At 35.7% G+C, this 22898-nt stretch overlaps 1 protein-coding gene across 1 annotated transcript; it reads left to right on the top strand.

Annotated features, from left to right (window-relative positions):
- Positions 1 to 17595: 17595 nt before the first annotated feature.
- LOC125083871 (S-phase kinase-associated protein 1) lies at positions 17596 to 18170 on the top strand. Its single transcript, XM_047700857.1, has one exon. The coding sequence runs from the start codon at positions 17679 to 17681 to the stop codon at positions 18168 to 18170; it is 492 nt and encodes a 163-aa protein (XP_047556813.1). The 5' UTR covers positions 17596 to 17678.
- Positions 18171 to 22898: the final 4728 nt, after the last annotated feature.

The following is a 22898-nucleotide window of genomic DNA, read 5'->3' on the forward strand; positions in this document are numbered from 1 at the left end:
AATTCTGTGAAAGACCATAGGATATTTCTGAATGATGGCAGACAACCACAATCTTAAGAAATAATTTGAAATGTTTGGAGCAGATATTTAAAATTTCAGTATTCCAGATGCAGAATTGGGTTTTGAGGTATGTGGATAGAAAGACAGTTGTAATATTTAGCAGATTACTTGCTTTAAGTTTTAAAGTTAATGATTTATCAAGATGACAGATAAAGAGGCAATCAGGCTGAGCTGTGGAAAATAATTCATGTCACTGAATTTGCAACTCAATGATATCAGGGTTAAAATTAGAACTGAATTGAATTAAATTTTCCTGGTTATCTTCCATACACCATCCTTATGGGAATATAAAGATGGATGAGGAAGATGAAATTCTTGCTCTTGAAGGACTCAAAATCAAGTGGGTAGAGGGCATGATCTATTTGGAAAAAGATAATTTAAAAACAAAACAAAACCCAACTAAGTCTAGAAAGATTTAGTTCAGGAATATTGTTAGTTTTTAAAAAACAGTAAGATGATTGTAGGGAAAATTCCATTTCCCCATTTTTCAGCATTTAAATTTTTTTTTTTTGGTATGGAGACAAAAATATTTAATTTGGGGATGCCTGTTTTAATAAATAACTTGATATATAACAAAGATGTATCCAAAAATGCTTTTTCTACCTAGGTTTGTTTTTAAATTCACAAGTTTGGAAGGTGATTTGCTTTATAAATTATACTATCTCCTCACAATGGAAACAAAGAAGTTCAAAGGGTCCTTAAAAACATAGAAAATGGGGATGATATTTTGTGATTAAAATAGGACACAAAATTATAGATATATTTTTTTTTTTTAAGATTTTATTTATTTATTTGACAGAGAGAGATCACAAGTAGACAGAGAGGCAGGCAGAGAGAGAGACTCAGGGAAGCAGGCTCCCTGCTGAGCAGAGAGCCCAATGCGGGACTCGATCCCAGGACCCTGAGATCATGACCTGAGCCGAAGGCAGCGGCTTAACCCACTGAGCCACCCAGGCGCCCCGATATATTATTATTTTAAATATATAAATATTACTTATAAAATATATTCAAGTCAAATTATTAGTAGTTTCTCAGTCATTTATTTCAATTTTTTCTTTTCCTTTTCTTTTTACTTTTCAACTGTTATAAAAGAGTAATTTTCATTTCATAATAAAGTCAGTGAGTCTTATCACAATGAAAAAAAAAACACTGGATTTGAATTCATAAAAATAAAAACTTTTATTAATCAGTAAATGTCAGGGGAAAAAAAGATAAAATGTCTGAAAGAATTGTATGTGGCAAATATAAGAAATTAATGCCCCACTATACAAATTTTCACACAAATAGATTAAAAATAAGTATTACAAGCAAATAGTCAAAGCAAAGGAAAATAACACACACATGAAAGAAGCAACCTCACTAACAATCAAAGGAATTGGAATTTAGCCATGAGATACCATTTTCAAATATTAGAAAAAGTATTTTTGAATAGTAAGTACTATTATTTTAAAGCACTTAATGTAACATTCAATTTTTTTTTTAAAGATTTTATTTATTTATTTGACAGAGAGAGATCACAAGTAGACGGAGAGGCAGGCAGAGAGAGAGAGAGAGGGAAGCAGGCTTCTTGCTGAGCAGAGAGCCCTATGTGGGACTCGATCCCAGGACCCTGAGATCATGACCTGAGCCGAAGGCAGCGGCTTAACCCACTGAGCCACCCAGGCGCCCCTGTAACATTCAATTTTATAAATTTTCTGGGATGTAATTGTGCAATACTACTCATAATTCTAAAGAAATCTTGTCTTCATTATAAAGAAATAGTAAGATATTTGTACGAATATTTAAATGTGAAGGTATTTATTTTCAAGTTTACCATTTTTTCTTAAAATATTTAAATGTTAAAAAATGAGGCGCCTGGGTGGCTCAGTAGGTTGAGTGTCTATGTTCAGCTCAGGTCATGATCCCAGTTTCCTGGGATGGAGCCCTGCATGGGATTCCCTGCTCATTGGGGAGCCTGCTTCTCCCTCTCCCTCTGCCCTCCACCCTCCTGTTCTCTCTCTTGCTGGCTCTCTCTCTCAAATAAATAAATGAAATCTTTTAAAAAAAATAAATGTTAAAAATATTATAATGGCAAAGTAAATAATGGAATATAAAAATAAACATCATTATCCAGTCATCAAAAATTATGTTTTCAAAGAATGTAAGAAGCTTCTACTCTTAGTAAACAACAGAAAAAAAAAAAAAAACCCAAAACTCCTCTTTATTCACAATTAAGTTAGCAGCAATGACTAACCAGATTTCAAAAGAAGTGATCCAAAAGTATCAAAACTGTAAAATAGCCATTACCACATTGGGTTGATTTGCCAAGCTTCTATAAAATGATACCTCTTTTATTTTTCATTAATGTTTTAAATCAGTTGAAACTTAATCTAATACTTTATAAAAGACTCTAAAGCAAATAATAAGTTTTTAAAAGTCTTTCTGAGGGTTTCTTGAAAGCAAAAGGCTGAAAGAAACATATCAGGTAAGAAATTCATATCCATCCTGGTATGCTAAAACTGGCTAAAATAATATATGGAAAACAGTATGACAACAAATTGAAATGTAGTAAAAACTGCTTGAAGATATAGAGCATCACTGCTAAAGATTTAAAAAAAGCAAGTCTTAAATTATGTAAGTTGAGGTTTGTTATATGGATAGATTAAAGAAATTTCTACATGCCCTGTATTACATTAGATTTTCATTCTTTTTCAGTTATAACACATATAAACTACTTTTTGTAATAGCCCAAAGAAAAATACCAATTCACCAGTAAATAATAATTTAATGAAAACACTAAGTTATGATAAAACTGTGAAGTAGCTGTTTCTACTGGACACCCACAACCTGTAATATTTTGCAGATTTAAAACTTCAGTTGAATTCATCCAGTTATTATTTCTTAATAGCAAACTTGGGAGCAGAGAAGTTTAAGAAAGAAACAAAAACTACTACAAAATTTCATGGATGTAATTTGATGTTTTAAATACAGCTGAATTTTTTTTTAAATTTATTATGAAATACAATGTGATCATAAAAATTATATCGCAGATAAATGTTTAGATTATAACACAATAAAGATCTTAAGAGAGGGGCGCACCTTCGTGACTTACTCCATTATGTGTCTGCTTCCCACTCACGTCATGATCCCAGAGTCCCAGAATAGAGTCCTGCATCCAGCTCCCTGCTCAGTGGGGAGTCTACTTCTCCCTCTGCCCTTTACTCAGCTTGTGCTCTCTCTCGCTTTCTCTCTCTCTCTCATAAATAAATAAAATCCTAAAAAAAAAAAGTCTTAAGAGAGTTGCTGACCTTAAGAATGAGGTCAAGTATTCCAAATTTCCTGCAATTAAAAACACTTCCAGTAATATACTAGCCACCTAGCAGATATTTTTGAAAACAAAACAAAACACTAAAGGGTCCATTTAAGATAAAGACAATGCCTTAAAAATACCAAATACTTAAAAATACCAAGTACTTTGAAAGATGATTTTAAAGACTAGTGTTCAAAATCTTACATGATTTGTTGCCCAAAATAATTTACTAGTCTTACCTATTTTTTTTTTAAGATTTTATTACTTATTTGACAGACAGAGATCATAAGTAGGCAGAGAGGCCGGCAGAAAGAGAGAGAGGGAAGCAGGCTCCCCACTGAGCAGAGAGCCCAATGTGAGGCTTGATCCCATGACCCGAGCCAAAGGCAGAGGCTTTAACCCACTGAACCACCCAGGCACCCTTAGTCTTACATATACTTAATCATACTTTGAAAATTGGATATCTGATTTTTCAAATATTTGATATTATTTAAAATAAATAATTTTGTGAGTAATGAACCTACTTATTACATGTATGAAAAATGACAACTATGGTTTTATTAAAAGCAAAACTATTTTCTTTAAAAAAATGGAAATTTAGTTTCCCTCAATAATTGTATAATTGGCAAATGAGTTTGAATTATGAGTATCATGATTTAGAAATGTAGCCAGCGAACAATTCTTCCACCTGGATCTACTTTTCTTCATAAAATACATATTTTAGCTATGATAGCTATTAAAATATTTAAATAAATTGAACTCAGAACCAAGCCATTGATTGCTATATGAGAAAGTGCTGAACAAATATTTCATTATTATTTAACATTACTGCTATTATCATTAGTAATATATTAAAAACAATATTGTAGAGACAAAACAAATATTGTTTCATCCTTTCTAAATTCTGAGTTTCTATTATCAACTCCTTTACAATTTTTTTAAAGGTTTTATTTATATGTTTACAGAGAGTGAGATAGAGTACACGTGAGCGGGGGAAGGGTACAGGGAGAGGGAGAGGGAGAGCGAGAATCTCAAGCAGATTCTGTGCTAGAGCCCATCAGGGACTCAGTTTCCTAACCCTGAGACCATGACCCGAGCTGGAATCAAGAGTCAGATGTTCAACTGACTGAGCCACCCAGGGACCCCTCAAATGCTTTAGTATTTCTAATACATCAGTGTAATAGTGTATGGCGTATGTGTGTGTATATACACTGGTGTATTTTTAACATCTCATACTGTATAAGAACTATTCTAATCTGAGGGTAGTCACTGGCTTGTCCTAGTACAATCGCCACTGAATTTACAGAATTTTGAGGCTAAAAAGCCTCATAAAAATAAAGATTTTGCTTTTGCTGGTCATTGTTCTCTACCATGTATATTACCGTCATGGACCTATAGATGATTTGGATAAAAGGTTGACTTTACATTACTCCATTAATCCTTATTGTATGAAAAGTTAGGATATAAAACATATATATTATATGATCTTAGTTATGGAACTCTATGGAACTTGTATGAGTCATACAAACATTGGGAAGAAACAAACTAAATGTTAATGGTATTTATCAGTGGATTATAAAATTTTATTTTTAATTTCAGCATTATTGAGTTATAATTGACATGAAATTGTAAGATACTTAAAGTGTATATTGATCATGGTGACTTGATATACACTGTGGAAGGATATCTCCTATCTAGTTAATTAACACATTCATCACTTCACATATTTTATTTTATTAATTTATTTATTGGTAAGAACATTTAAGTTGTACTCTTTCAGAAAATTTCAATTATATAGTACAATGTTATCTGTAATTACTATGTTTTATTCATCTTTTAAAAAAGATTTTATTTATTTATTTGAGAGAGAGAGAGAGACCACTTTTCACCATTTAGTATGATGGTTACTATAGTGGATTGTAGAATTAATGGTGACATCTATTGGCATTTATACAGCTTGGCCACATTTATTAAATTCTCTATACTAAGAAATTAAGCTGCATATTAGGAAAGGTAATTAATTCAATTATTTCCAGTATTTATTATCCTATAATAATATAGGATAATAATTTATTATCCTATATTAATATAGGATAATAATTTATTATCCTATAATAATATAGACATGGTCTCACCCTCATTTATGTAAAGGCAAAGAAATCTGTAGATTGAAAGTATTGGTTATCTGCTGGCTGTCTACTCACAATGGAGGAGTACTCCCTGGACAATAAAACTTTTGTTTTTTGTTTTGTTTTTGCTTTTTAAAATTGTGTCATGTGTTCAGAAATATGATGACTTAGACCCTTCAGTCATGAATGTTCAAGTCACTGCACTGAGCAAGGAAACATGACCAGCTGAGGTGGGTGCTGAGGGTAAAGGGAATATGAAATGAATTGGAAGAAAACAGTTATAAACACTGGATGCAACCATTGGACCAGTTTCAGAAAAGAGGGCTATAATAGTTACAAGTATTTCTTCCATAATTTTAAATGAACATGTTTGAATATGTGTTAACCAAGTGCTGTGTTTTCCCCTCTCTTATCCTTTTGTCATTCACCTCAATGTTTAAGTCACAGGAAATCAAAAGAGAAGAGTATCATCCAGATACTTCATATCCTTTTCTGGGGAATATTTTTGATAGAATATTTTTTGATAGAATACAGGATATTTGTATCATTTTAGGCAGAAGTATGACTCTTTAACTATCTTATTGAAAGAGCAATTATGATTTTAAGATATGTGTATGGGTGCTAAGTTGGCAAGGGGTGAACTGTGATGGCTTCTATTGTGTCTAATTTACTACTATGTACTACACTTCCCGGATTTCGCTTCATAGTGTGTTCCCAGTTCCTGTGTTCCCTGGGAGGGATATTCTCTTATCTTAAGAGTTGGAAGACAGAAGGAAAGGAGCCATTTTGTGGCATGCATATACCTTCTCATATTTATTCAATCAAATAGTAATTTAGTTGCTGCTGTGAAGTGATTGTGCAGATGTGATTAAAGTCTTTCATCAATTGACTTTAATCAAAAAAGAGATTATCATGGGTGGGTCTGATTTAATCAGTTGGAAAGTCTTTAAAAGAGGGCTTAGGCCTTTCTTGAGTTAAGATAATACTTCCTGTGGACAGTAAGTTTTAGCTTGAAATTCTCCCATGCCTGTGAACTTCCCTTCCTCATTGTCTGCCCTAAAGACTTCATGCAGTTGTATTGTATTGTGTATATAGCATATACATGTCCTCCTGATTGTGCTTTCTGCTTCTCAGGTTGAATCCTGACTGATACAAGCAACATTCAGAAAGGTTTCTAGTAGTTGAGTGGTTCCTTTGCTGTCATGTAGATAACAAACATAACAGTATCAACAGCATAAAGCACATTAACCCAGGTTTTCTTTTCTTTCCTCTTCTCCCCTCCCCTCCCCTGCCTCCCTCCCCCTCTCTCTCTTTCCCTTTCTTTCTTTCTTTTTCTTTCTTAATCTTTCAATCTCATAGGCTCAAATGCCATAGGTTCTTTATGGATTTATCTAAGCTTCAACACAGATTTAATTCATTGTTTCTGTAACAAAGTAGTATCTAGTCTTACTCAGAAATATTATTATCTCTAGTTATTATTTAGATTCTACAGTACAGACTTCTGTTTCATTGTGTGAATTTAGGAAGGAATTTACTTACTGAGCATTATAAAGAAAAATTTAACATAATAGAGCAAAATAGTAATTTGATTATATACTTATATCTCCATTTTCTCCAGGCCTGGTAACTACAAATGTTGCTTTCAAGGTCCCTCCGACAGTATCAACCTATTAATCATCTTATTCTATTTTATTCTGCTATGCAGACTGTGCAAGAGGGATTTGAGCTAGAATGATTTAGTGACCTCTCTCAAATGGCTAAGATGGGAGCCAGGAAAAAAAAAAATCAGCAAGCTTAATAGGAAGAGGGCAGATTACCCTTAACTGCTTTTCCTTCAAGAGATACTGTTTTTTTAGTTGCCTTGTAATGTAAGTAACAAGCAAAATGAGACAAGATAGAATAGTTGACTAATACTGAAAGAAGACATTTTATTTTAATCACCTTTTGACAAAAGCAGCACATGGCTTCCATTTACAAAGAAACATACTTTTAAAAAATAACATAAAGGTAATCTTTAGAGCTAGTATCCAACTGAAATAGTCAAGAATTCTGTTTAACTTCACCTAACTAGGTATTTTCAGAATTCAGACCAGAACCCAGGACTCAGCTGGCCAGTGTTCTGGTACTGTTTTGGCTTTCCTTTTACCGGGATATTTAAATGATAGGTCTCTACTTCCCATGTATTAGGCACAGTTTTGATGGTGTGTAGTGCCTGGTGTATGTCTTGTATGAAAATCCCAAATTGTACAAGCATTAACTGTGGTCGATTGCCTAAGCCTACCACTAAGAGTTGTATGAATAAATATGTTAAAATAAAGATTTTCATCAGCTAGTTTGCCCAAAAGCCCTAGAATCCCCAAACAAGGAAGCACTTCTATCATCCGTCCTTGCTGCTTTTCTTAGACCAACCAGAATGAGAAGCCTCTGCATTTCTTCTACTTTTCTTTCTCTGATATGAAACAAATGGGTATTCTAGATACAGTCCTAAGACTCTCCTTAACACTTTGTTAGACTCTAGTTCAACTCTAGTTGAAGAGTCATAGTTGCCTCCTCCCCGCTCTGCAAGAAAAATATATTTAAAAACAATGTTTGTGACCTTTGCAGCAGAGAAAGACTGTAATTATATCATCTAAACTACATAATTATGACCTCTTCAAAAGTGTAAAATTTCTGCTTCTTCAGATAAGTTGAACGTGCCATAATTTATGGGTGTGGATATTCATTACAATTTAGGGTAGCAAATATATTAACATGCAAAAATGTTCATGTCCAATATGAAATACGTATTTGGATTATTCTAAATCCATGTTATAGCATGAACAAATATATACATATTAGTAATCCAAATATACATATATATTTACATATATATACAAAAATATACATATATAGTTGATTCTCATTATTCCTAGTAACTATGTTTTATAAGTCACTGTAAACACTGAATTAGCTATTACTAAACTGTCGTTCCTATGAAAAATAAGTACATTTCATATATATATATATATGTATATATACACATATGTGTATGAAGAGTTACATATATAGCTCAATAAATAATAAACTTAAACCCTAAAAACAGCTCATCCTGGTAGGTTCAATTTTTCTTTAAAAGAGAAAATGAGGGGGTGCCTGGGTGGCTCAGTGGGTTAAGCCGCTGCCTTCGGCTCAGGTCATGATCTCAGAGTCCTGGGATCGAGCCCCGCATCCGGCTCTCTGCTCAGCAGGGAGCCTGCTTCCTCCTCTCTCTCTGCCTGCCTCTCTGCCTGCTTGTGATCTCTCTGTCAAATAAATAAATAAAATCTTTAAAAAAAGAGAAAATGAGGTTCAGGGGGGTTAGAGACTGAGGGTGTCCTACTGAAAAGTGCCAGAGGTGGGGTTTGAATCCTGTCCAGCCATCCCCAGAGCTAGAGCTCTGTGTACTACTACATTGCACTGACCCCTACTTTTTCCATCTTCAGGTCATCTTTGTATGAGAGCAGGCTCTGTTCCATCTCAGATGGGAATTTGGGCCCTAGCTAATTCAAATTTTTTATCACTGGTCTGCACATGCCCACGAATGAGTGAACGGACTACCAGTATTGATTTGGGGGTTACAAATAAATTTTAGCAAGTAGTCAAATTCACAGAAATGAAATCCATGAGTGATAAGGATCAAATAAATATGGTCAGTAAGCCCAAGTCAGTAAACCTGTATTTATATATAACTGACTCAGTGAACCCTAAGTCAATAAAGTATGCTTTGCAAGATGTAAACACATACAGATGTCATAGCATAGATATGAGGTTATGGATAAATATATTCGCTATTTACCTTTCATTAACTTAAGTGGAAATACACTAGTTATAAAATAATGTTGTAATAGAAAAACTAATCTTGTGTTCTTTGCTCTAGGGTCTAAATAAAATATCATTAAAGGCATTCAGATTTTTTAAAATGTGTTTTTAAAAATCTAAATAAAAACTGGTACCGAACTATCCCTTTTGGAGCATTCACATTAAATCCCAGAGTGGATAATCAGAAGTCATTAACTTCACGTTACACAAAAGGAACTCAAAAAGTTAAAGAGGAAAGATACTGTAATTATTTAACAGAATATTTTTACTTTCAATAGCATGGATTTCTTTGTACATTCCTGATACGTTGTTCAAACAGTTTATTTTATGTCTATGTGACACAATGAGTGTGTCTGTGCATGTGTATGTGTGTCTTCCTCTACCAAGGAAAGGCAGAATTTTAAAAAAGGAAAATGAATAAGAAAAAAGCAAAAATTCCACAAGTGGCATTTCTACAATACATTTAATTTTTATTCTAATGTTCTAAGCAATCTATGGAGATAACTGCTTTTCACAAAGGCAATTTCCTTTTTGGCCTGATGAAAATTCCTATATGTTCAAATTCATTTCAAACTTCAAAGGACAGAACAGCCTTGGCGTTGGCGTGCTTCTTGCAAGCAGTTGGGTAAATTGACTACATAATGAGTCCTTGGCTGTCCCTAACCAAAACTTTGTTGGACAGGTTCATTTACAATCCTCAAACAGAATGACCTTCCATCTGGCTTAATGGCCCCTGGATTGTTGCAAATGCGACCTGACATTTCCTTATGGGTGAGTTATTAAATTATATCACAGAACACAATAACATAATTTGGTTTCAGAGCCTAAGTGAAAGTGATAGTCCAGCAGATTAAGATGTAAAATTCCTTTGCAAAATTAAGTTATTTATAATCTGATGCATACCCCCTTGTTTTATCTGCCATATAATATAATTACTTTCCACAGTACAGTAGCTGCAGATACTGGCAATGCTGACAGAACAGAAACAGCATTTGAAGAGGGGGAAGGACTTCAGCAGGCAGGTAGCTGACTTTTATGGCTAGCTTTTGAAAGTGAAACCACTTGCAAATTTTGCTTTTTTTTTTTTTCTCCCCTAATGGAATTGATCCATTAAGTAGTGCTTCTCTCTTCCACCTAATAGTATTAGACATACTTAACTCTATGAGCTACAATTCCTTAATTCATCCTGAAATATCTGCTTTGAGATGACTAATACCAATATACTCTGAATTTGGGGGGTTCACCTATTTAGTTTTTTCTAGCCGTTATGATTGAGTGAAAAGTAAACCAATGTTTCATTTGTTAACTCCATCAGACACTTGAATTGTTATCACTAATTCTCTAACAGGATACATTTCAAAGACCAGTAAAGCTGAAAGAACAACATATTTCTACAATAACTCATAGATAATGTAAATTTTCAGTTTTCCCTTAGTTTTTTGTTTGTTTTTGTTGTTGTTTCGTTTTGGTTTGGGGTCTTTTGGTTTTGTTTTTTTGTTGTTGTTGTTTATCCATTAGAAGAAGAAAGATTCAAAGGTGAGATTTGTTTGGACAACTAGAATTTCCATTCTAGTAAATACATTGCTTTGTTATCATTCAGAGTCAAGGATACTATTCCATAATCGGGTCAGTATCTTTCCTAGTCCCTAATTTTTCAAAGGGGTTTTTTTCTTTTCCAAGATTTTATTTATTTCTTCATTTTGAGAGAGAAAGAGGAAAAAAACAGAAGTGGGGAGGGGGGGATGCCTGCTTGACTCAGTCTGTTAAGCATCTTCCTTTGGCTCAGGTCATGATCCCAGCGTCCTGGGATCGAGCCCCACATAGGGCTCCCTGCTTGGTGAGGAGCCTGCTTCTCCCTCTCCCTCTGCCTGCCGCTCCCCCTGCTTGTGCTCTTTCTTTCTGTCAAATAAATAAATAAAATTTTTTAAAAACAAAACTCTGTCAAATAAATAAATAAAATCTTTAAAAACAAACAAACACAAACACACGTAAAAGCAGGGGAGTGGCAAAGGGAGAGGGAAAAGCTGGCTCCCCTCTGAGCACAGAGCCTAGTGCAGGGTTGAATTCCAGGACCAACGGTTCATGACCTGAGCCAAAGGCACACACTTAACTGACTGAGACAGCTAGGTGCCCCCCAAGTATATTTCTTTATTGTGCTCTCCGTTGTGTGCTGTTTATCAGCCCTCAACCCAGCTTTAGTTGAACATTTATTCAGCAACTTTTTTGAACACCTACTAGTCAGTCACTATGCTAGGTTTTATGAAAGCAAAGATAGAAATGGAAATAATAGTAATGTTGGCTAAAATGTGATAAAATACAGATATGTTAGGACAGAAGCTGATGTTAATCACATATGAACCCCAAGTGCCTAACATATATCCAAAACATAGTAGGAGTGCAGACATCCTTGGGAAAGAGCTTACTATACGGTTCACATATGTATTCTCATTTAACCCTTTAAATATATCTACCCTGCTAGGTAGATAATAGCATTTCTCCTTCCTTACTCCAGAAGAGGAACATGAAAGACAAACATGTTTAATCATTTCCCAAGGTCATGGACCTAATAATGGCCAGCCATATCTTGAGGCCAGAGAGACTGGTTTCATGTTCTTTGAGCAATTGTTCTGTTGTCTGTCTCTGCCCCCAGGAAGCTCACCCACATGTGTGAACTTATCTACAATAAAGATGTCTCAAATTAAGCTTAATTGGTGATCTTTGCACATTTTTTAGGGCATTTTTTAATATTTTGTTCTTATCATCCAGATCCATGATATAAATTACATTATATATATGGCATGGAATTTCAACTCCCCTTAACAATCAATTTGTGTCAAGGAGAGCTGGCAACTTTATTTGAAGGAGTATCATTCTCATGTCACCGGTTTTATCAACAGTTAATTTCCTCACATTCTGTTTTCCATACTACATCATTTATAGTTGTAAATCCAGGATTAAGTCTAGTTATAAATCCAAGATTAAGGCTAACCTCCTGCATTAAACTGTCCTTCATTTAACGGGATTTGCCAGTTCATATTTCTCTTAGTCTAACTGGGCTATGGCTATACACATATCCAAATAACCTCATGTCAGAAGGCAAACATCAAACTCATGTGAAGTCATGTCTTCATGACTCCAAATGATTTTTTTTTTCCCTTCTAAGTTGTTGAGTAACAACATTTCTACTGATTACCTGTCCTTTCATTTTATACCTGTGTGTTGTTTTATTTTGGAAGGCATAGAGATTTGAACTCAATGACTAAACTTCATGAAGTTATCACATACTTTCAGTAAGTACAGAAACCAGATTTTCTCTATACTGGTAACATTTCCATGTGGTTTTTTCCTAGACTTAGTGGGATTCATGGACTGTTCAGTAAATGCTATAGTCATTTCCGTATCTTGGTATTTAACACTTGGAAGTCATTTTCCATACTAAAACCAAGACTGTGTTTGTAATTCTTTAGGGACACTACAAGGAAGTTACTAGAATCACTATTTTGAAGATGAAGGAAACCACCGTCAGAAAGGTCACAAAACATGACCAGGATCAGTCATCTAATAGAGTAGATTTCCACTTTGCCTCTTTAAGATGAATGCTTAAGCCAAGACTATACAGTATTACCCTCTTGTCATGCAGTTAGTATGAGCTAAATCCTCTACCACTTCCCCATCCTGCATACATTCCCTGGACATCATGTATGCTCCAGCCAAATGAGCATAGTTGGTTCAAAGCTGCTTTTCTGCCCCAGAAACTCTGTTCACTTGCCTTTCCTCTGTCACGGTCCCTAACCCTTCTTCCTTCTTATACCTCCACAGAGGAAGTCCCACTAGCCCCTAAAGGTCAAGTTCAAATACTAGCCTTTGATATATTTTTTTAAGATTTTATTTATTTATTTGACAGAGATCACAAGTAGGCAGAGAAGCAGACAGAGACATAGGAGGAAGCAGGCTCCCTGCTGAGCAGAGAGCCTGATGCGGGGCTCAATCCTAGGATCCTGGGATCATGACTGAGCCGAAGGCAGAGGCTTTAACCCACTGAGCCACCCAGGCACCCCTAGCCTTTGATATTTTATTTATAAGCTGAATGTGAGTGCTCTGTGTGCTGCACACCTGTAACCACAATTTGTCCCTAACAGAAGTGACCACATACTGTCTTATATTGTAGTCTTCCCTCTTTACAACTTTGTTCACCTCCTAAGTTCTAAGTCCCCTAAGGCAGGGGGAATATTTGTATCCTTCCTCACTTACCACGTGCTCACTCTCTCATAAATGCACACACAGTGGTTGTGTTAGTAAACTGGCTCTCGAAAAAGGAAGAAATACAGTGATTTGTTGTGTTTGCCTATGTTAGTGACACAAAGACTCCTCCCTGACTGATTTCGAGCTACTAACAGTTTAACAATAAGCTTGCAAAATTTCTCAATGTTTTAAAAATTGACTCTTGCTAGTTTTAGGAGCTGGCTCATATATCCACATTCACATTTATTAGCTTAGTTCCATGTACACAATCAACAGTTGATGGTAAGCAAGAAAGAGGGCGAGCAAGAAGTACCATACAGAAAGGTAGGAAGGCAGGAACCTAAGTAGGAAAATCTCTGTTTTTCAGGTTTCCTATATTACTAATAAGGGAGGACAGCATAATATTAGTCTTCTTGCCAGTTATTCTCAAAACTTCTCCTCGTATCCCTCCCTCCTTCCCTCTCTCCCTCCTGCTCTTCCTCTCTCTCTCTCTCTCCCTCCCTCTCTGTCACAACTGTTTTTACTTTCCTTGGCCCCTCTCATTCTCTCAAAATTATCACAGCAGGAGGAGGAAACTCATGGGAGTAAAATTGGATACATCGAGCATTAGCATCGTCCACCATTCACAATGGCCCGTTCAACAGCCTGTTCTGCCGTGCTTCCTTCAATCCAGGCCTGTAAACTCAGGTCTTAACGAGTTCAGGCATTTTACCTTTCCAGGAGAGGACCCATTTTGTCACTTTCCACTGGCAGTTACCCTGCCCTTGATGTATTTGCAGTTAATGGCCCTTCAGAGAATTCTTGAAATGGAATTACTAAAATCTTCATTTGGCTTTTGCTCAAGCTCTTGCCATTGGGCAGATAGAGGTTCAGGAACATGATATTCAATTCCATCTGGACCAGCCTGCTAGCTAGGAGGCGGCTGTAACATTTATTTAGTTATTCAGTTGCTTTATAAAATTGCATCCCTGATGAAAATGCCTTAGGGAATAAACCAAAGAATTAGCACATTAATTATAAATAAAGCATTATAGAACAACAGCGATTAACAGCTCAAACTAGTTTTTTAGTGCTATCATTCATGCTGGGCCACTAATAAAAAAAATAACAAGAATGAGAAAAGACAATATAACCACTAAATTGTATGTGTCTGTTTACCTACCCACCTACCTACCTACCTATCTCCCTATCTAAGATCTATAGTCATATTTCCTTGGGAGTTTTTATCCTGATTCTACCACAAGCCACCTCCGAAATACTAGCCAATTAATTTAAACTCTCCAATTTCTATATGCTCACCTGCAAGGGTGATGTCTGTTGTACCAGTGATAGTGCTGCTAATTTCTGGCTTTACATCACTCCCAGTATTTGTTTCAGTTGGCATTTTCCCTAGTTTGTAATAAAAATGGCATACTATGAAAATCACATACAACTATCTATTTCCTTTGAGATGGAAATAGCCTAACCTGCAGCATAAGACATGGAGGCTAGGTAAACGTGAACTTTATGAGAGTAAAATTTTCAAAATGAAGTAAAGATTAGGTTCATAGAAAAAGATACAGAAGAGAATTATAGAATCGCTCTAATTCTTAGAGATTATTATCTATGTTTGATGCTTTTGTTTATTGGTTCCCTTCTAGACCCTCATTCCAAATATCTATTCCTGCCCTTCCTCCAAGGCCTTCTACAAAGATACTTCCTATAGGTCTACATAATACCAGCTTTTCAGAGAGACCTACTCTGACCAGCCTCCTAGAATAGGCTTTGAGATTTATATTACCTTTTAATACTTTACCACAGTGTGTGACTATATTATTTTCTTGTTCCACTTTTTAAATTATTTTTGGTACTTCTGGCACACTACAATATTAAGCTCTGCATGGGCAATTTCAGTGTGTAAAGATTGCTTTATATCCCTAGAACCTAACATCATCCATGGTATAATAACTGCTGGTTGACTGGATGAAAAACAGAATCTACTATATGACCATCTCATTTTAGAAACAAGAAAGACATTTGCTCTAATGGAAGCAAAGAGTACATCATTCTACATATAGGTCATACTGATGCATCCAAATAAATTAATATACCAGCTAAGAAAGATCCTAGCTGTCTGTGTCTCTCAAAATTTTAAATATTCAAATAAATGTAATTTCTAATCATTGTCTCGATTTCACTCTTACATATGATTTAGAAAAAATCATGGTGCTCTATTTAGGTTCCACAATTAATCTTTCCTTGAGAATAATACAAGGGTAATTTTTATAGCCCTATTGTGATTTAAAACACCTACATGTCTTCAAACCTCAAATAATAGTAAAAATAATTCCTGGGGCGCCTGGGTGGCTCAGTGGGTTAATAAGACTCTGCCTTCGGCTCAGGTCATGATCTCAGGGTCCTGGGATCGAGTCCCGCATCGGGCTCTCTGCTTGGCAGGGAGCCTGCTTTCTCCTCTCTCTCTCTCTGTCTGCCTCTCTGCCTACTTGTGATCTCTCTCTGTCAAATAAATAAATAAAATATTTAGAAAAAAAAATTCCTTTGTATTTGGTTATGTGCTAAACTTAGGAAAAGTTAATTATGTATATTAAATCAATGTATATTTCACTTAAATTCAGTATTCTTTTTCTTGAGGTTAAATGGCCTTCCTGCTTTGAGGGTGGGGTAATATTAAAAAAAAAAAAAAGACTTGGCTTCCACTTTTGTATTTTCAAATGGAAAGGATATCTCAGTCACTTGTAACACATTTTAATTGCTTCATTATATTTTTATAGAGCACCTGAATTGCTTGGAAGCAGCTTAATTAAAATGGTGCTTGTTTTATAGTTAACGGAAATGCAAAAAGGACATATCCTGCAGCACGATCAATCATATATATATATTTTTTTCTGCAGTCTCAAAGACAGTGTAGACTGAGCACATTAATAAAGCACTGAAACATTTGAGCACCCTCAGAATTTAGACGCCTGCATCTTCTTGGACCTCAGCTTTTCATAAACTTTAACATGTCCTTTCCCTGAATCTGCTACATCACTTAATGAATGGCTGGCTGTAATATATTTTGTGGTCTGACTGTACATTACCAATTCTGTACATTAGGAGAAAAAGGGAATTTTCAACAAAGCAGCAGTTACCATTAGGCACAATTTCGCACCGCATGTGTACTTAGTTTCCCTAGTATTTTCCATAGAAATTATCAGGAAACTAAAGGTCACAGTGTTGAGTCCTAATTCAGTGGTAGGCATGCTGTGTGGTCTTCATTAAATCACTTAATTTGTCTGTGCTTATTTCCTTTTTCCAAATAAAATGGTTTCTTTCCTGGAACTACATGAGCAAATAAACTTTGTGTGTAAGGCCATTACAGGTAGAAGGGGTAGAGGTATAGACGTTGAGAGGGTTTATGTGGAGAAAATGTGCTTGCAGAACCTGAGGGAAGCAACTGCATGGCAGACCCTACAGCTTTCTGAAATGACAGAGTAGCTCTCCGTAGGACTCTTGCAACGTTGTTGGTCTGACCTGCCGCTGACATTTTTCTCCATTACAATCACAAGCACATTAAGAATTTCCAAGTTCTTAAAGGTCTATGTCAGAACCTGCTTCAGTTCTATTCTGCGAGTGGAAAATTTGGCAATTTTTAGAAGCTCTGAACTTGCTCTGATATTTATGCAAACCTGTAATAAAGCACTCAGTCATTCATTTTTCATTCATTCAATAACTATTAACTGAATATTTACTATGATTCTGGCAGAGTTGAGGTCAGCTTTTATTGTTTTTTGACATCAGGGCTCACTTATCAAATATAAATATAAGATATGTACAATGTGATCCACAGAGCAGGAAAGAGATTTTGAATCTCTTTAAAATCTGTATTTTAAAATGTGTATATTTGGGAGGGAAAATTCGTAAACAAAATTTCTGGTCAATACAGTATTATATTAAATTTTCTGCTATAAATAAGGTGATCCAGTTCTGATTTATTAAAAATGCCAGTGCACAAGGAGACTCATAGAGTTACATAAATGTCAGAGCCAGAGTGGCCTTGTTCTCCTTTTTTCTCCCCACATTCCCGAGGCCGCTGTGTTTTTATCAGCCTCCGACCCGCAGTCGGCCTGAGACCGAGCACCATGCCTTCAATTAAGTTGCAGAGTTCCGATGGAGAGATATTTGAAGTTGATGTTGAAATCGCCAAACAGTCTGTGACTATCAAGACCATGTTGGAAGATTTGGGAATGGACGATGAAGGAGATGATGATCCAGTTCCTCTACCAAATGTTAATGCAGCAATATTAAAAAAGGTCATTCAGTGGTGCACCCACCACAAGGATGACCCCCCTCCTCCTGAGGATGATGAGAACAAAGAAAAGCGGACAGATGATATCCCTGTTTGGGACCAAGAATTCCTGAAAGTTGACCAAGGAACACTGTTTGAACTTATTCTGGCTGCGAACTACTTAGACATCAAAGGTTTGCTTGATGTAACATGCAAGACTGTTGCCAATATGATCAAGGGGAAAACGCCTGAGGAGATCCGCAAGACCTTCAATATCAAAAATGACTTTACTGAAGAAGAGGAAGCCCAGGTACGCAAAGAGAACCAGTGGTGTGAAGAGAAGTGAAGTGAAATGTTATGCCTGACACTGTAACACTGTAAGGATTGTTCCAAATACTAGTTGCACTGCTCTGTTTATAATTGTTAATATTAGACAAACAGTAGACAAATGGCAGCAGCAAATCAGTTGTTTAAGCAGAATATTGTCCTCCTCGCATGTGTAGTTTGAGTACAGATTCCAAACTTATGGCTGAGTTTCTTCTAGTACGATCAAAAGTTTTTTTTCTTTGCTCTAAATAAACCTGAACTGTGAGTTCTCTGTAGAAGGTGGCATTTTGGGCTTTCCCTCTCTTTGTAAAGCGATTTCTGCCTAGTTTATTGTCTAGTTAACTTTAGTTTAATGACCTTTTAAAAGTTGGCATTGTAAATAAAACAAGTTGAAAAAAAAAAAAATGTCAGAGCCAAAAAGGAAACAACTCTCCTTTCCTGGAACTAGTATTGAAATTTAAAATATAGTAGTTAAAATTTACAGTATCCACGCCCCTAAACACACACACACACATTCTAGAAATAATTCAGTTAGAGAAGAAAGAACAGAATTAGAATACTCTAAGCTTGGGATTAAAAATCACACGTTCCTTTGACTAGAACAATCTACCATAATGGAAAAATATTTCTCTCATTGAATAAATAACAGCTCTGGCATAGTGGGTTGAATGGTAGATGCCAAAAATATATATCTACATCTCAGTGACCTCAGTTAAAAAAATGTCACCTCATTTCAAAAAAGTCTTTGCAGATACAATTAAGTTAAGGTTATCTAGTTGAGATTATATCTACGGACAGGAGAAACTCACAGGGAGAAAGAGAAGAAGGCCATGTCAAGAAAGAGTAGGAGATTGGAGGTGAACAGTCCCAAGTCAAGAATGAACAGCTGTGGCCACCAGAAGCTGACTAATTCAAAGAATTCTCCTCTCAAGCTTTCAAGGCTGGGTGGCCTTGCCAATACATTGATCTTAGATTTCTGGCTTTCAGAACTGTATGGGAACAAATTTCTGTTGTTGATAAGCAACCAAGGATGTGATCCTTGTTATGGCAGTCCTAGGAAACTAATACATCTGACAAACACTTTATTTTTTCATCTGACCCACTACTCAAGGAAATGAATAGTATGAACCAATAATAACTTCATTGTAACTTGATTGGCATTACTGAATTTGTCTAGAGATGTCTAGGTGTTTCCAAGAAATCTCAACTTCATACAGGATGGGATCATTTTTTTTTCCAGTTTATTTGCCTTTTAAGCTTCTTCATTTTGTAAAATACACCGCTCAGTGTTATTTAACTAAACCTATCATTGTTCTTCTGTAAAGTTCTTGTCTTTGCTATCCATCTTAGAAATATACCAGCAGTCCGGGAAAGAATTATTAAATTTCATTTTCTTCTAGTTCTTGTGGTTTCTGCTTAAACTCTCAAGCCTATTCCCTACACCACCATTTCTGTTGTACTTGTCCAAAAGGGATTTTTATTACTATTCTGCTCTTGTTCCCTTATATTTGTCCTTTGAATCTGTTAACTTCCCTCACTGATCCAGTTGCCACATTATTTTATCTTTCTTATCTGTTATTTTATTTTTCTTATTTTAAATTTTATTGAGAATACTAAGCATAATGTCTAGCTTTCCATTTCAGTTTTTACTCCAATATAAATTTTTCATTTGGTTCTTGCATTATGGTCACCTTCTTATTGCAGAATTGTTTATTAATTCTATGGTAATGTTTTATTCTATTAACTGTCATTGAATAAGGGGAAAAAGCTATTTCGCTCTAAATACCCTGAGTATATTTTTCATGTATCTCCACATTTTATTTGCAAAAGCAGTAGTCAACTGCTAAATACATTATACAGCCATTCAGTTATCTCAATAACTCTATAAACTAGATAATGGAAATTATTCTCCATTTTTGTTAGATGAGGAAACTGAAGTACACAGGGTTCAAAGATTTATTAGAAGCCCCACACGTTGAGACCACATCAAAGATGGGTTGACTTCAGGAAGTTAGCTAATCACATGCTATGTATCTTGGTGTTTCCTTAATAGATGGAAGACCCAGTAATGAAGAGGTATATTACCAGTTCCATTCTTTGGAAGTCTGATGTAGAGAGAAACAAACTAGTGAGCATCCACACAGAAAAACCTGCCCCTTCGTGTTCTGGAATTCTTAACAATGAAACCCTATCTTTGGGATACTTAAATCCATCTCACATTACCTCCATCTAGGTACGACATTCGTTTAACAGCTCCCTTTGTTTTAATCTTTTCATTCCGGAACCAGGCCTAATTTACTTTTCATAACCAAACTGTTTATCAAAGCAATTTTCTTAAAAAAGACATTGTTTTTCCTCTTTCAACCCTAGCTGTCATATGATTCTATCTTACTCAGCAATGAAAGAACCCAATTCCAACCGCAGCCATCAAGAATGTAAGAAATGACTGCACCAGCTTTTACATTTGTCTTTTCCTTCTTCTCCTATATATAGTTGTTTTTGTATTCCAATATTCATTTCTGTTGGAGCCCACAGCAGGAGTAGTGAGATGTGTATGTTTACATTGTTGTCATATCTAGAATTTTCAACAGTCTGTCTTTTTGAACTACCATTTCACTAGCACTGGCAGCTTTTCTTTGAAATCTGACACTCTGCAAGATATACATAACTTTGAAGTTCATGAACAAAACTTTACTGATCACCGCGACCCTCATTCTCCCCAGCTAAGGGACCATTTAGCTCTTTCATGTCTGCCTGTAGACTTGGAGGAATATTTGCATAACTATTTATGTATCAATTTCTCAATCTTTACAGAGGATTCCTAAGGATTTTCTGTGTCTTATTGCTGTTGTATTCTCTCTAACCTACATGGGTTGATGAATAAATGGATAGGTGGAGGAATGAATATTGCTCGAAGCCATCCTGCTATTTCGCCTCATTTGTTCAAGCTTTGTACCTGAAATACTTTTCCCTCAATAACTTCCTTGAAGAACTGTCCATCTTTCGAGGTTAGTGCAAAGGTTTTCTTCTATATTCCGTGATACGTAACTTGACTGAGCATAAGAGTTACGATGATTTCTGAAGGGGAAAAAATTCTCAAGTCCTTCTGAAGGTACCAAATGAGAACATCCAAGAAAACGTGGGGAATCTCTGCTTTTTACAAACATACCAATGAGTCTTGTGATCAAACACTTTTGAGAAAAGTTGAATTGCGGGGCGCCTGGGTGGCTCAGCGGGTTAAAGCCTCTGCCTTCAGCTCGGGTCATGATCCCAAGGTCCTGGGATTGAGCCCCATGTCGGGCTCTCTTCTCAGCGGGGAGTCTGCTTCTCCCCCTCTCTCTCTCTGCCTGCCTCTCTGCCTACTTGTGATCTCTGTCTGTCGAATAAATAAGTAACATTTTAAAAAAAGTTGAATTGCATGAAATCTATAAATGCCAACAAAAAATATTCTTCTCCAATAGTTTTGTGCCTTTTTTAGGATACTTCTAGCATTCTGCTTCACAACAGATTTTTAGGGGCACCTGGTGGCTCAATTGGTTAAGCATCTAACTCTTGATGTCTCAGGTCATGATCTCAGCATCCTAAGATTGAGCCCTGAGTCAGGCTCCTTGACTCAGTATGGAGTTGGCTTGGGATTCTCTCCCTTTCCCTTTGCCCCTCACCTGCTCTCTCTTTCTCTAAAAATAAGTAAATAAAATCTTAATTATTAATTTATTAAGTAAAATGCACTTTTAGGGGGTACCTGGTTGACTTAGTTGGTGAAGGGTCTGACTCTTGATTTTGGCTCAGGGTCATGAGATGAAGCCCTGTGGCAAGCTCCATGCTCAGCAGGGAGTCTGCTTGAGATTCTCTCTCTCCCTTTTCCTCTCCCAAGCATGCTGTCTCTCTCTCAAATAAATAAAACTTTTAAAAAAATGTACTTTTATGTATAAAGTCTAACTCTACTATGAAATTGTACCCCTTAAGAGTTAGAAATGTGTTTGGGTCAGATTTTGGATTCACCATAATAGAGCCCAGTGTCCTATGAATAATGATTGTTGAGTGGAATCATTGCATACACTTACACAGTCTTCTCTCCACACACAACTCAAAGAGATACAAAAGCTACAATTTTCTTAAAAGACAAGTTTTAACTAAATGTACGATAACCTCATTTATTCATCATTTCTAGTATATAAAACATATTAACATAATGCTTACTATAAATTAAAACCCAATGACATTTTGTTGCAAAAATTAAGGAGCATGGTATATTTAGTAATCATTTCTAATGTTAAATCATTATTTACAATTTTTTTCTTGACTTCTCTTAATAGTCAGGAGACACCCAATTATAAATTGACCTCAGAATATGTTAATTAAATAACTGAGATGGGTGATGCCTAAGAATGGGTTTTAAAAAAGGACCTCAAATGAAGGAAATAATCAAAGAGATTGAAACACAAGCACAAGTTGAGAAAAACATGGATCTTCTAAGGAACTGAAGTTGACACCTAGCAAATGAAACATACTGTTGACTAAATGCAAAACATAACACACCAGCTAGGATGGCCAGATAAGCAGAACCACGGCAGCACAGTAAAAATGCAAAGGAATGAGATCTTCAAACAAGAACTCTTCTCATCAGGTTCACTGACAATTAAGAAGAGTCTATTTTGACAATGGAGAAAAGAAAACAAAGGGAACCCTGTGACAGTGATTTTCACACCAACATGTATGTGTGTATACTCCTGTGATGATGAGTTCA

The sequence above is a fragment of the Lutra lutra genome, chromosome 13 (genome assembly GCF_902655055.1).
Source record: "Lutra lutra chromosome 13, mLutLut1.2, whole genome shotgun sequence".
Classification (NCBI taxonomy): domain Eukaryota; kingdom Metazoa; phylum Chordata; class Mammalia; order Carnivora; family Mustelidae; genus Lutra; species Lutra lutra.

Bases quoted from the DNA above. Each gene is read 5' to 3' on its own strand.
- LOC125083871 (XM_047700857.1), top strand. From the start codon at position 17,679: ATGCCTTCAATTAAGTTGCAGAGTTCCGATGGAGAGATATTTGAAGTT.